Source organism: Trachemys scripta, chromosome 12, assembly GCF_013100865.1.
Source record: "Trachemys scripta elegans isolate TJP31775 chromosome 12, CAS_Tse_1.0, whole genome shotgun sequence".
Taxonomy (NCBI): domain Eukaryota; kingdom Metazoa; phylum Chordata; order Testudines; family Emydidae; genus Trachemys; species Trachemys scripta.
The window spans coordinates 18,816,178-18,829,961 of record NC_048309.1 but is presented as its reverse complement, the minus strand read 5'-3'; the positions used below and the strand labels follow the sequence as shown (position 1 = coordinate 18,829,961).

At 44.7% G+C, this 13,784-nt stretch overlaps 1 protein-coding gene across 3 annotated transcripts in view; it reads right to left on the bottom strand.

Annotated features, from left to right (window-relative positions):
• Window positions 1–4,482: 4,482 nt before the first annotated feature.
• Window positions 4,483–13,784, bottom strand: part of SLC13A3 (solute carrier family 13 member 3) — a 41,513-nt gene continuing 32,211 nt past the window's right edge. For all 3 annotated transcript variants that reach the window (XM_034787107.1, XM_034787109.1, XM_034787108.1), the window contains exons 12-13: window positions 11,691–11,828; window positions 4,483–6,182 (exon numbers count right to left, since the gene is read on the bottom strand). In XM_034787107.1, the coding sequence (XP_034642998.1) occupies window positions 5,997–6,182; window positions 11,691–11,828 (324 nt within the window). In that variant the 3' untranslated portion in view covers window positions 4,483–5,996. The remainder of the gene's footprint in view (window positions 6,183–11,690; window positions 11,829–13,784) is intronic.

Genomic DNA, 13,784 nt, shown 5'->3' with positions numbered 1-13,784 from the left:
GCACCCCTTGCCCTGCCTGCAGCCAGCCCCGCACCCGCTGTCCAGTCTCCAGCCAACCCCTGCCGCATCCCCCTGCCTGAAGCCAGCCAGTCCCTCACTCCTCTGTCGCCAGCCCTGCCAACCCCTGCCATACCAGTCCCCAGTATAATTTAGAGCAGCCTAAAGCTATTGTATTTTATAATGGATGCCACCAATTGTCTGGCAGCTGGAGATTAGCTAGTTGTAATGGCCTCCAGACCAAGCCTCCTTCTCCCTGGGCATGCCCCCTATGCTAGGACCCTGGGGTGTAGAAGGTGAAGTAGAGTTATGGCGGCTTTATGCCATTCAGTGGATTCTCCCATGCAGGGGAACGTGTCCATAGCCCACATCCTCCAGAGCTGCAGCTGCTTGGGCCTGCAGACTAATCCTAAGAAGCTCTCTGTGACTATAGATTTGTGCAGAACTTGAGACAAAATCGTCTTTACTGTCACCTCGCAGAAAGAACTAAAGTAATGCTAGTGTCTGCACATTAGACCTCTCTCAAGACAGGCACACTCACAAACTCTATAAAGCACAAGCAAATGTTACAAAGCATCATGCATCTGATGAGCACTTGCTGGGGATAGCAAATTGAGCATTTTCAGGTTTAGCAGCTACACCCCAGCTGTTCTGCACTGTAGTTATAGTAATTATGCTCCCCAGTCGGCTGGTAACACAAAGGTTTCCTAGCGATGCTTCAGACATTATGTGAACAGCATAAACCAGCCATCGAATGCCGCATACAGAACTAATACAGCTGTTCTGTCTGTGAAGGGACGACCGTCAGGGCAACACAAAAGAAGCTGTTATTTATTTTGCGCTTCCTTCGGAATTGCTTGCACGAGGCTATGAATTCAATTTCCCGAACATAAAAGGATTGAACAAAGATCCAACAGTTGTCTCCTGTAGAATCAATTAAGGTCTCATTATGAACTATTTTAAAATTAATCTAGTTTCTACTTTATTTGAATACTAACTAATTTTAGCATTAGGCCACTGTACTGTCCTAGGCTGAACCTGTCTTACAAGCTGGACAGGCAGTCTTCTGGGGCAGCAAATTATTCAGCGACTTTGTGCGTGGCAGGTGCCTGTGGACCAGGGAAGATGAATACTTGCTGGATCGTGGAAGGCAGTAGAAATACTATAACCTGGTCCCAGTGGTAACAAAGGAACTAGTCCTGCAGCCTGCACTCACATGAGCAGTCCCAAGATAGGTAAATAGTTTCTGTGCCATTTTCTGTATTTGCCTCCTGGAAAATTAAAGCACGAATGACAAATTTGACTCCTTAGCTGCACAGAGTAACTGAGTAACAGAGGCAGGCTCAGGCCCAAAATAAACAAGGAGTTACATTACTGGACCCAAGAGATTCTGTCAAACAGGGACCATACGCAAAATAAATTAATAGTCTGATACCAAATTGTGATAACTCCCTTCTGTAAATATAACTCTTCTCCCACTTAACTGATTCATTGTGCTCCCAGAGTGTGTCTGAGCTAAAGTTGGTAGATGGGTTATTCCTCCTCCTACTGTTGTATAATTTGATCGTTTAATGCACATGCAAGAATTCATGGATAAATCTAGATATGCATCTAAGTTCCAGCGGGGATAACTGTCGGAGGGCTCAGGGGCAGATTTTAAACCTGAGATTTCCGTCCTTTTCTATATACGCCTGTTCTATATTCTCTGAAAAATGAGCCGGAAACATGACTGTCAGACTTTTCCTAACCTTCTCCAAAGCTTTAATGCAAGAGCTTCCTTCATGGCAATGAATTTTATTGCTAATTGTGGGGTCTTTCTCACCTATGTGAAGCAACTGTGACCTCTTGTGGTGAGATGCTGCCATGTCACTTTGGGGTTCAAACGTGTTTGATCTCACAAGCCAATTAGGTCTGAGTCTGGCTGGAAGACCTGTGAGGAAAGGCTAAGGCAGAATCAAGCGTGGTGAGTCAGTAAATGGCACTTGGCTCTCTCAGTTATTGCTGAACCAATGCTCCATGGTGACGTTAAGGAGTGCCGTGCTGCCAGTGCCAAAGGTACTGTCTTTTGGCTGAAGCTTTTACCACTTTGCATAATTAAAGAGCTCATGGCACAGCATTGGAACATCTTAACCCTGCTGTCCTGACAAATTCCAACTCAGCAATCTGTACAATGACTCCCCAAAATGTTCCCTGTTGTTTACAGGATTCTTCAATTTCTGTTTTAAGCACCATGTAGTGTTACTATGAGCTGGTAGACCAGTGGTTCCAAACTGGGGTTTGGGAACCCTTGGGGGTTCAGAAAATGTATTGGGGGTTCTCAGAAAAAATTCTGTAATAGCGGACAGAGATGTCCCTAGGGACCCCGGGCATGAGCGGGGGGCAGCTGCTGGGACCCAGGAGTGCGGGGCTGCAGCCAGAGCCCTGGAGCCAGTGGGGCGGGTAGCCCAAGCCCCATGGAGTGCGGGACCGGCAGCCCAGACCCCAGGCTTGAAGGTGGCAGCTGGGACCCTGTCTCCGGCAGACAGGGGAAGTTGGGCGGCACGAGGGGCAGAGTGGGATGGGGAGCCACGCTGTACCTGGGGGGCCTTCCAGGCTAATTTGTCCCTGGCCCCGCATCCCTCTGATGGCGGAAGAAAAAGTGTTTGCGCGCCAAATCAGCCGGAACCAAGGTCATTGTAGCCAATGTGGTGGTAACGACCCTCAGTTAGTCCATACTCAGTCATTCTCTGTAGTGTGCCGTTTTGTTCCAGTGAGACATGAGGAAATCTTCTCATTTACTAGTTTGTTAGCGTTCTCCGTGTATTATTTTTATTTGAAATGTTGTACACCCAATATGGACAAGTGGCTGAAAAACGGAAAGTGTAAAGACACGAGAAAACAAACATTCGACATCAGCTAGTGTTTCATCAAGTCCAAAGCGTGGAAAATCTGTGTTACATGATCATGATGGTCTTGGAAAGTCCCTTATGAAGAAAAAAAACTATGACAACGATTCAGTCACATAACATATCAGGAGCCTTGAGAACTACAAGGGACGTACCTGCCAGTGGCCTGATTAACCTTAGAAAGTGATGAACATGAAGGCTTAAGAGTTAAAATTCAGGATGGATTATATACAAACGTGAAAATTTAGGCCTAAGTCTTTTAGCAGCTATCGAGGCAGTGATGCAGACTGCAGGGGTTGGGAAGAGGCAAGTTGGTGCATACAATTGTATAATGCAATCATTGTGATTTTTGGTGCTAGCAACAAATGTAAGTAAGAGAGGGTTGCATGGTTAGTGATACTCTTAAAACCATGAAATAAGACTTTAGGCGAGCGCAGTTACTCTAGGACCAGTGCATACATGGCTACAAAGGAGCAGAATTACATAATCCCACATTCCCAGGAGTGCTTTGAACCAGAAAACCTAAGGAAAGACCAGAGCCGTGGGGGATGCACACATTTTTGGGCTCTGAAAGCAGTATCCTGATTAGAGAGATACGGAGAGAAGGGAGCATGGTCTGTGACTAAAGTACAGGACTTGGAGGCAGGACATCTACATTTGGTTTCCAGTTCTGACACAGACCCACTGGATGACCTTGGATAAATCACTTAGGCCATCTGTGCTTCAGTTTCCCCATCTGTACTTCCCTACCTCCCCAGGCAAGATGCATTTGTGAAGCACTTGGAGAGCCTCAAATGGAAAGTGCTATAAAAGTGCCCAGATCCTGTGATCAGAGGAGTAGCCGTGTTAGTCTGCATCTGTAAAAAGCAACAGAGGGTCCTGTGGCACCTTTGAGACTAACAGAAGTATTGGGAGCATAAGCTTTCGTGGGTAAGAACCTTACTTCTTCAGATGCATCCATTCGGATGGCTCCTAATGGCTCCATTCGGCTTCCTCCAGGGCAGGTGCAATGGCAGCTGGCAAAGGCTCAAGAGGAGGCAGCCATAGTGTGGTTGACAGCACTCCCTGAACACAAGCAAGGCCCAGCTAGCACTAGATGCCCCAAAAAGGCCATGACCAGGCAACCTGGGGGCATAGCCCCTGCTGCCAGCCCTGAGGGCCGCATGTGCTGCACCTTGTTACTTCCCCAGGTGGTGTCGTGCATGCGGCGCTGCTAGCACCCACAAAAGGCATCTCCCCACCACTGCCCAGGCAGAATGGCTCCAGTCTCTGCTGCTCTGTGTCCCCACTGTCACCGTACACCTCTAGCTGAGAGAGCCAGAAACTGGCCCAACAAGCTCATGGATATGCTGCTTCAAAGCCTTACTTTAATCACACTCTTAAATGGATGACGTTGCCACTGAGTCTGCAGGGTTCCTGGCCTGACTAGAATGGGGACAACACAGGCAGAGCATCAATGAACCAGACTCTTTTCTCCCTCACCCCAGCCTACATGAGGAGCAGCTCCATTGAAGCCAATGGAGTGAGACTGGGGCGAGTGAGAGGACCCTCAGACCCCACGTTTCTCCCCTGGCTTCACAGATAAAACATAACACAGTGGCACGCTTAATGAATGCATTTTATTGTACAAGTTCCCTAATCACTAGGACTTTGTCTCAACATCAGCTGAGTTCCATGTTTGGTCAGTTTTGGTTTCAGCTTGACCCCTCTGGAAACATCCATACTGTGATGTAATCAATATAGTTTTCACAGCAACAGCAGCAACTGCGATTAAAGAGAGAATTGGGTCTGATGGATAAATTACCCTGTCTGCTCTCAGAGCTGACACTGAATCTTTTGAGTAACTCAAGGGAAAACTGAGCTAGATCTCAGCTGGTGTAAATCAGTTTACTTCCGTCGATGCCATTGGCGCTATGCCAGTTCACACCAGCTGGGAATCTGGTCCAGTTGAATCCAACATCTGTATCAGTGCAAGGATTCCCTCGCTAACCATCCCCAAAGCACCATATAAGACTCCTCATCTTTCAACCCATCTGTTTCAAATACTGATCTTTAATTAAATAAAGTCTTACACAAACAAAATACAAGTGTTTGGATACAATGGTGATGAAAATCATGCTCAATTTGCAAATCCTTTCATTGAAAGTACCCAAGCAATCAGATAAAATAATCAAACTCCGTTTCGCAAAAATATCAACATTCCTCTGCGAACAGTCTACTGACTTGTGACTCAACAGCACTGTCAAGAGTAGGTCAACCTCAAACCTCAGTTAAAGGAAGTTCACCAACTTAAGAATAGCCACATAAACCACTGGTGTCAAGCCCCTGATGGACACAAACACAGAGTTACATCAGGAGCAAATATGGCCACAAATCTCTGCCTTTCCAGTCAGTACAAAAGTGTTAGTGAAAATTATTGCCTTGGGTTTTAAGATAATTCCCAAGCTAATGAATGTGTTTGGAAACCTACCGTTACCAAATGCCCACTGTGGAGCAATACACCAAATTCTGGCTAGACTCAGTCATAGTCTCCTGAATTATCCTTTCATAAGCTGAAGAAATAGTCTTCATACTACACAATACAATTACTTGTGAAATCCTTGTGAAAACTTGACCCCTAACAAGTGTTCTAGAATCACAGGGATCAAGCATGGCCCCGCTCTGAGCCTGGTTCTGATACCCTGATTCAAGTTGCGTAGCACCTGAAATGGTCCCATTGACTTCACTCATGGGAGTAAGGATACCATCCAGCATGAGTTAGGGTATCAGAAACTAGCCCACAGCAAAACTCCCATAGATTTCACCAGGAGTGGCATTTACCCTGGAAATGTTAGAGACTTACTTGGTCATCCATGTAATACACCTCTACTAATGAAGAACAAAGTTTTCTAAAACTGTTTGATAGATATCTGTGGGGGAGGAGCCAAATCTTCCAAGATCCCCACCCCAAAAATTATGTAGTGACAATGACTAATATTTATAAAAATAAAATAAAATGAATGGAAAGTCCTGTGCAATGTGAGCAGCAACATGGCCTTTGTCCTGTGCGTACACTCTGGCGATTCCAGTGCCCCAGTCCTAAGCGAGTGAGTCCCACCTATGACCTGGCTTTGTTCATATTTTATTTAGCGAGCTTAAAGTAACATTCTTCACATCCGGCAAGAGGGACGTGATGTTCTCTCCATGGATGTTGGCCCACGCAGGGAAGGTGTCCAGCTGGAAGATGCTCTTGGCCCATGTGTTTATAGCCAAGCTAAGGAGCAGAACACCCATAAGATTCATGAGCAGCCCAGTTCTTGCCTGTGAAAGAAATGCAGATACATTATACTTGCGTTTAGCCTGGAAATCCTGAGCATTCGAAGCAAAGAACCACGCTTGCCAGCCCTGAGGACTGACTGCACATGAACGAACATTTCAATAAAGATGAGTTTAATTAACATTTCAACTGGATTTTCTCAAGCCGGGGACCCCCAGTCCCAAATGCTGACTTAGGTCCTCATCCATCAAAGCACATGAGCTTTAGCACATGGTTAACTTTAAATTAATGGAGATATCCTATCTCCTAGAACTGGAAGGGACCTTGAAAGGTCATCAAGTCCAGCCCCCTGCCTTCACTAGCAGGACCAAGTACTGATTTTGCCCCAGATCCCTAAGTGGCCCCCTCAAGGATTGAACTCTCAACCCTGGGTTTAGCAGGCCAATGCTCAAACCACTGAGCTATCCCTCCCCCAAAAGTACATGAGTAGTCAACAAAACTGTTCTCATACTTAACACGCGCTCAAACACATTGGTGACTTGGGGCCTGATCCTGTGCCAGTGGTATAAATGAAATTTTAGCCATTGTTGGTGCAGGATCAGGGCCAGAGAGCCAAGGAGTACATGCAGCTTCCATTGCTGTCTTCACTGAAAGCAATGGGTGTTCAAAACTTTTCAGGATCAGGCTTTGGAAAAGCATCTCTAACATCCCAGTAAATGGAGTGTGTATGTGTTTGTTTTAAGTTTCATTTCTGCAGAAGGAAAGGTTTCTCTTACAAGTCAACTGAGCATCTGGGAACTGAGAATCCAACTTAGAGTCTGTGAATCAGGGCCGCCGGGGGGGGGGGGGGGGAAGTAGGGCAATTTGCCCGGGGCCCTGCAGGGGCCCCACAAGCCCTGGCCCGGCGGTGGTCTGGGTCTTCGGCGGCATTTCGGTGGGGGGGTGTCTTTCAGTGCTGCCAAAGACGCGGAGCAACTGAAGGGCCCCCTGCCACCTAAATGCCGCCGAAGACCCAGACCACCGCCGGGTGAGTACAAGCGCCACAGCTCCCCTGCCTTGCCCCAGGCCCCCTGAATCCTCCAGCAGCCCTGCTGTGAATTAAAAAGCACTTTCTGTCTTTAAGCTCCTGTTTTATTTTCTGTCTTTAAGCCCCTGTCTGTAATACAATCAGTGTCCATGTTCAGGGAATGAGTGAAACCACAGACATTTTTAGCCAATTAATATGAACAAGCAATTCTGAAAAGCTACAGCAATATGGAGGCAAAGAGTGAAAGCTGAATAAAATTAATCATCGAAGGTTAGGTGTGCGCTTCTTAGAAAAGAAAACCACCAGATCCCCTTACCAATATGTAAAGACAACAGGAGCTTGAGTTGATAAACAGCTGAATTTTGAAAGGAGTTAGGCGTTCTCCCAAAGCCTTTGCTCAGTTTTCACTCAGGCAAAACTCCCATTGGCTTCAGCCTAAGTAAAAGTGAGAAGGAGCCTCAGGACTCGGCTCACTGTTTCCAAAGCAACTGACTCTCACTTCACTCAATGCAAAGGCACAAACTCATACAACCATGGCAACTGTTAAACCTCAGTCTAAACCAGGGCAACGGGTGGTGTACAAAGGGAGAGAGAGAACAGGCTTGAATGGCCGGATGCTACTGTAGCAGCTCCAGAAGAAGGCACGTCATCACACTTTTAACCGTAAGGAGGCTGGGGTAGAGTGGGGTGAAAGAAAGTCAGAGGATGTGAAGGAATGCTGAACTCTGTTGGGCTAAGCACGTTGAGGTTATTGGGTAAGCCTGTGCCACTGAAAGGGACTTTCACAAATTGCACTTTCATTCCATAGTCACAGAACATCACAGCAAAGTCATAAAACTGGCTCCTTCTTGGGGCCAGCCAAGGGCAGGACACAAGCTTGGGAAACAAGCCGACATCCAGGCAAGCTGTCAACAAGAATGGGAGCAAACTGGATTTCTATCATTTCACATTAAGTTAAAGGGGATGTGATTAAGGGTGACAGTCTCTAAACTGAGCCAACCCTAAAAATAACGATCAGCCCCTCCGATAGATAAAATCCCAACTTCTCAGCTGAGCCATAGACCCGGGTGCATGCACATAAACTTGGCTTCCTCTTATTCCACCTGCTCGCTGTTTGGTGAGTGAGCAGCATATTTAAACATAAGAGTGTAAGATCAGACCCCTGCTCAGCAACATGAATCTTTTAAACTCTGAAGTTCCTCTTCTTTAACCACTTTGGCACCAGCCCTTCACCCTCTGGCTCCTTTGCGAAAGGCTAATCCAGGCAGCTAGATTCCCATGGCTTCCAATAGGAAAAATGAACCTCATCTCATTGCATGCAGCAGCCACTGTTGCAGAGCCTTAAGGATTGATCCTATACAGGACAGAGTGTGGCACATATTACCACAAGGTAAAATTTGCTGAACAAGATGTGGGGGGCACAGAGAACCCCAACCCTGTATTAATGAGTGCAACTGTCTGAGCACCAAGGCCAGAGAGGAGAGTGAGTTGCTTAAAGTGCCTCATTAGCACCCCATCCTTTTGTTACACTGATTTTGAGAATCAGAGAGCAGGTGTGCAAAGTTCTGCCACTAAAGGAGTAGGACTAGCCTAGTGTGTAACCTGACTTGCCCCCACGTGGATTCCTCTGCTCATGCTTCCACTGGAGCACAATGATTTTGTGCAAGGAGGGGACACAGATAAGGAATCAAGTTGACATCCAGCCAACCTGACCTTTCAGGAAGAATGTGGTTTCCTCAAAACACCCACTCCTTTGTCTTGAAATGCCATAAACTAGAGAATCTGCCCATCCTCTCCCGACTGCTCTTCATGTACTCCTGGTGGACTGTATAAAGCACAAGCCTCTACCACTTGAGCTTAAAGGACTAAGTCTTCTAGTGGGTGGCTTTTGCAGACTCATTAACATCACATGTGGACCACTCACTAACGGGCTGGACAGAGACCTTCACATTTAGTGTGGATTATAAAAGCAACTGCATTTCCCAAGCATAAGCCCAGCCATGGTAGTTGCTGAATCCAGTGCTGTGAGCATGGATGGGATCATGAGAACACTCCCCTCCTGCTGCAGAACAATGAGACCTTAAGCAAAGTACTAAATCCCATTGTTGTCTGGATTTCACTCACTCAGGGCAGGATTCCTGGCAATGCTATGTGTTTCCAACTGGGCAAACTAGGTTCTGGTCCCAGATTCTCACTTTTCAGGCTGGCAGAGGCTGTAAGTGATGTGAACCTCAGCCTGTGGGAGAGGGATTGCCTCAGGTCACTCTCCAGCAATCCCCTCTGGCTGAGGTAAAAAACAGTACAGATGGGCTTTGGAAGTAGCTCTGTCTAGCCTTATTCCTGAAGGGGAGTAACTGCAACTCTGGGGCAAGAAGACGTAAGGAGAGGAAAATGGGGAGGAATCTTGAGAGAAGCCTACCCAATTTCTCATCACCTCCTTGCTTTTCACTGAGTGTTCTCCTTGCCCTTCCGCACACCAAGATGTTCTGTAATATTCAATCCCCTTCCTGGTGTGTTTCCAGTCACCCTTCTCTTCTGAAGGAAACTGAAAACAGGCCTGCTCTTTTCTCCCCAGTTCTCACTTCCTCATTTACTGAGTGTTTGTGCAAATGCTGAGAAGTACTGGGGTGTGGGCTGAGGCCCTGGGTAACCAAACCAACTTAGCAGCTAATATCAGCGATCTCCAAACCAACCTACTACACTACGGAATCACATAAGACTAGGTTCCTACCAAACAGGTCTAGTGATTTCTGCTCATGTTCACCGGCCTTGAGGATAAGAGTGTGAGAATGGCATGAGAATGAAAATGGTCACTTAGTGTGGCCATCACCACATAAACGTCTGAGCCATCTTCATGTGAATTCTAACCAGCTCTGAATGGTTGCACTTATAAGAAGGAGATCCTTTCCCCTATGTGACCATCTCCCCTCCTCAGTCATTGCTTATAAAAATGTTTTATTCTGCAAGTCATCAAAAAGGGCTTAGTGCACCATTAAGGGTCCACAGACCACAGGTGAGGAGTTATATAAGAGGACATATGCTCAGTCTGGAGTATAGAGATGTACTAAATTGACTCTGATGGACATTCATAGGAGTTTTGTGGTCAAGCTCTTCTGCCCAGTGAATTGAAAACATTCCCTGGGTGCTCTTTAATGTAAGGATCTACATTAAAAATCTAATAGTAATGTACAGTGTAGGATGTAAACACTTTATTGTAACTTTGCCTTAATAAGAGGGGCTTTTTTTAAAAAAATGCCAACAAGAATATACCAGACAGGAAAACAAAGCAAAACAAACTTAATAGTAAAATCAAAAGGAGAAGTAGCTCTTAGTGACTCTTTGTTTAGGAAATAGCATGTCTCTTCATTAGTGAGGGTAATTGTTATACAGGCTGTATATTTAGTCTCTATAGAGAACTTGACAGCACATCTGAGAATTCATATACGTGTTTCCTGTTGAGTTTTGAGACACATTAATTTTACTGCTCACTTGGAGAGCTTCATATTGTAGCTTTCTGGCTTTCCCAGACTAGTCTGTCTTTCCTCTCTCTCTGTTTCACTCTATCATCTTCCTGAATGGGAATTGCCTGGGTGATTGCTCCAAGCATATTATGTCAAATAATTCCTTCCAGATCAGAAAAGACTAAAATATTCTAGTGCAGTTGATTCGGCCAGCATCTACATCAGATACCACTGGCAGTATATCCACTTAACCAATTAAAAGGAATGTAGTAACATGCACTTCACATAGAGATGGTGACTTTGACCAAGGCCTACTGGGAAATTTAGCTTGGGATGCTCAATAACTTCATGGTTTGATATTTTATTCATGATCTAGAAGATAAATCAGTGCAAAGAACCCTAGGTCACAAACAACTGCAGAACTAGTTATGTCCAACAGATGCCAAAAGTTATTTTTCACTGGAACCTGTGAAAGCCATATAAACTTCGTTAGCAAAGGGGAAGTGCTGTAATAGAATGTGAAGAAGATAAGGTCAAGGACACTTCCGTAGGAGTCATTTAAAGGACTCATGTTCACTCTCCCAAAGTTGAGAGCAGAGATCCTTGTGACAGGTCTGATCTCAAACTCAGCAAAATGGACAGCAGGGAGATGAGCATCCCCTTGTTACAATAAATTTGTTTAATATCTAAAGGGGGAGACGGAAAATTGATTATTTTTCAAGTTCGTGGCTCCCCTTTTCAATTAGTTAAAGGTCAGACTCAGCTCTCAGTTACACAGAAGAAATTTGGGAGTAACTCCACTGAAAGCAGTTGAATTACTATGGATTTACATGTGTTTAATCAAGGGCAAAATCTGGCCCATTTTTACCTAAATAACACTTTCTAGATCTGACCAACCATGAATGAGATTCTTTGCCTTCACACAGTGCTCATAACAGAAACTGACCTTTGTGATTTTATTTTACAAAATGCTGATTTGGCAGCATCTCTCGAAATTATTGTCTTAAAAACTCTTCATCTAGATGATTGTGTCTTCAGTGATTTCTATACATAAAACAACTTACCATATCCTTGACCATCAGGTGTCCAGAAGAAAATGCAATTGAGTTCGGGGGCGTGGAGACTGGCAGCATGAAAGCGTATGAGCATCCTATAGTTCCTGGTATCATTAAATATAGGGGATTTACTTTCAGACGAATTGCCTTAAAAGAACAAAATTTTAAAAAAAACACTGTACATTAGGGGTTCTGAGCTACAATGGAGATACATCTAAGAATGCAAATAATTACAGCACTGTGCCTAGCAGAACTCAGTGATCTATGCTTTATAATAGCATATCCTGCTGTTCTATGGCTAATAACATTTTAAAAGATCATTATTATGCATGTTGTGCAGCACGTACTTACACTCGTTTAGCATCTTGTTTCCAAACAGTCCAATATATTAAGCAGGCCTTGTAAGCTCCCTGTGATGAGCGCAGGTGTTGTTATCCCCATTTCACAAATAGGGAAACCGAGGCACAGAGTGGGGAAGTGACTTGCCCAGGGTCAGACAGCAGGTCAGTGGCAGAGCTTGAAATGGACACCAAGAATTCTGACTCCCGGTTGCCTGTTCTGACCACTTGAAAACACAATACCCAATCCTGCAGTCACAACATCGCAAAACTACTGGTTGACTAAAACCGGAGGTCTCTTTAAATAGCCTCAGGGAGCACGGAGACCCCTGTGAGGCTGAGCCAGCGAGGGTTAAGCAACCAGCAGGCTGAGTGACCCAAAACCAACACCTTAAGGCCATATTAGAAGAGTACTGAAATTGTATACAGGTCCATTCCTTATAGATTGTTAGCACAGGCATTTTAAATAGACTACAGTCCTTGACATGGAGGCCTGTATTGTTAGAGAATCAAGAATAGATCCTAGTTGTATTTGTCTATGTTTACCTTGTTAGAAGTTTAATGTGATCTAATTAGCTTATAAATGCTAAAATTCTGTTCCTGTCTTTAATGATTCATTACGATAGTCTATTGATTCAGAGGTCAAAAGGGGATATTATCATTTAGATGGGACTTGTGGTGCAATAATATTATTCTTTCATTTATCTTTGAAATTTGTAGTAAACTACCTGTAAGCTGTTTGATGGTTAATTGCCCTATGCTAATGAATGCAACTAGCTACCAGTGTATGCCTAGGAATGAGGAATTAGCTTCGAAGCAACAATATACATTACCTATTCTTCAACCAAGGAAGCCCTGCTGTGAACACACCTTGCTTCAAGCTATAAAGGAAGTTTCACGTCTGATGCTTGCTATCTCAGATCTGCTTAAACTTTGACCGGGAAAATCTAAGCCTGTAAGACTGAGGTCTCCAGGTCTACTGTGGATTAACCTTGTACTTTTCATGGAAGAATTTGAACAAACGCTGCACAAGAACTGCCAATTGGACTATAGCCTTTTAAACTGATTCCAGAAGGCTTTTTACAAAGCAGCAACCTCACCATCTCTGCTATGAAACTGACCTAAGAACTTTATTCATATCTGTACATCGAATGATCTTTTAACCACAGCAACTCTCTGTCTTTTCCTTTTTATTAATAAATCTTAATGAATAAGGATTGGTTATAAGCATGTATTTAGGTGAGATCTGAAATATTCATTGTCCTGGTGGGTAATGTGTCCAATCTCTTGGTAGAACTTTATATATAGTGAATAAGATTTTTAGTAACCCTCACTGTATTAGAGTTGGCTGTCTGGGTGGGAGCCAAAGGCTGGATTGCTTAAAGAGAACTGTATTTTGGCTTCTTGGTAATCAGTAAGGTATTACAGGAACTGTTTGGTTACTGGCTTGGTGAAATCTAATTATAGAATAAACCACCAGTTTGGGGGATCATCTGCCCTATTCTTTGCAGTTTGCCCTGACTGTGCTATCTCAGGATAGCTCCTCCAGGGACCCTGGTCACAACCCTATACAGCTGGATGGGCCAGCTGAGATCCTAGAGACTATTGGGCCTAGTATGCAGAGGAGTGAGGTGACCCCATGGCTGCTCAGATGATTAGTGCATTTTCTGCAGCTGATGGAGGCCAGGCTGCTGCAATAGAGTGAAATGTTTTCATAGGGTACCTAGACTGTGAAGTACATGGGTCTGACTGTAGTAATTTGTAA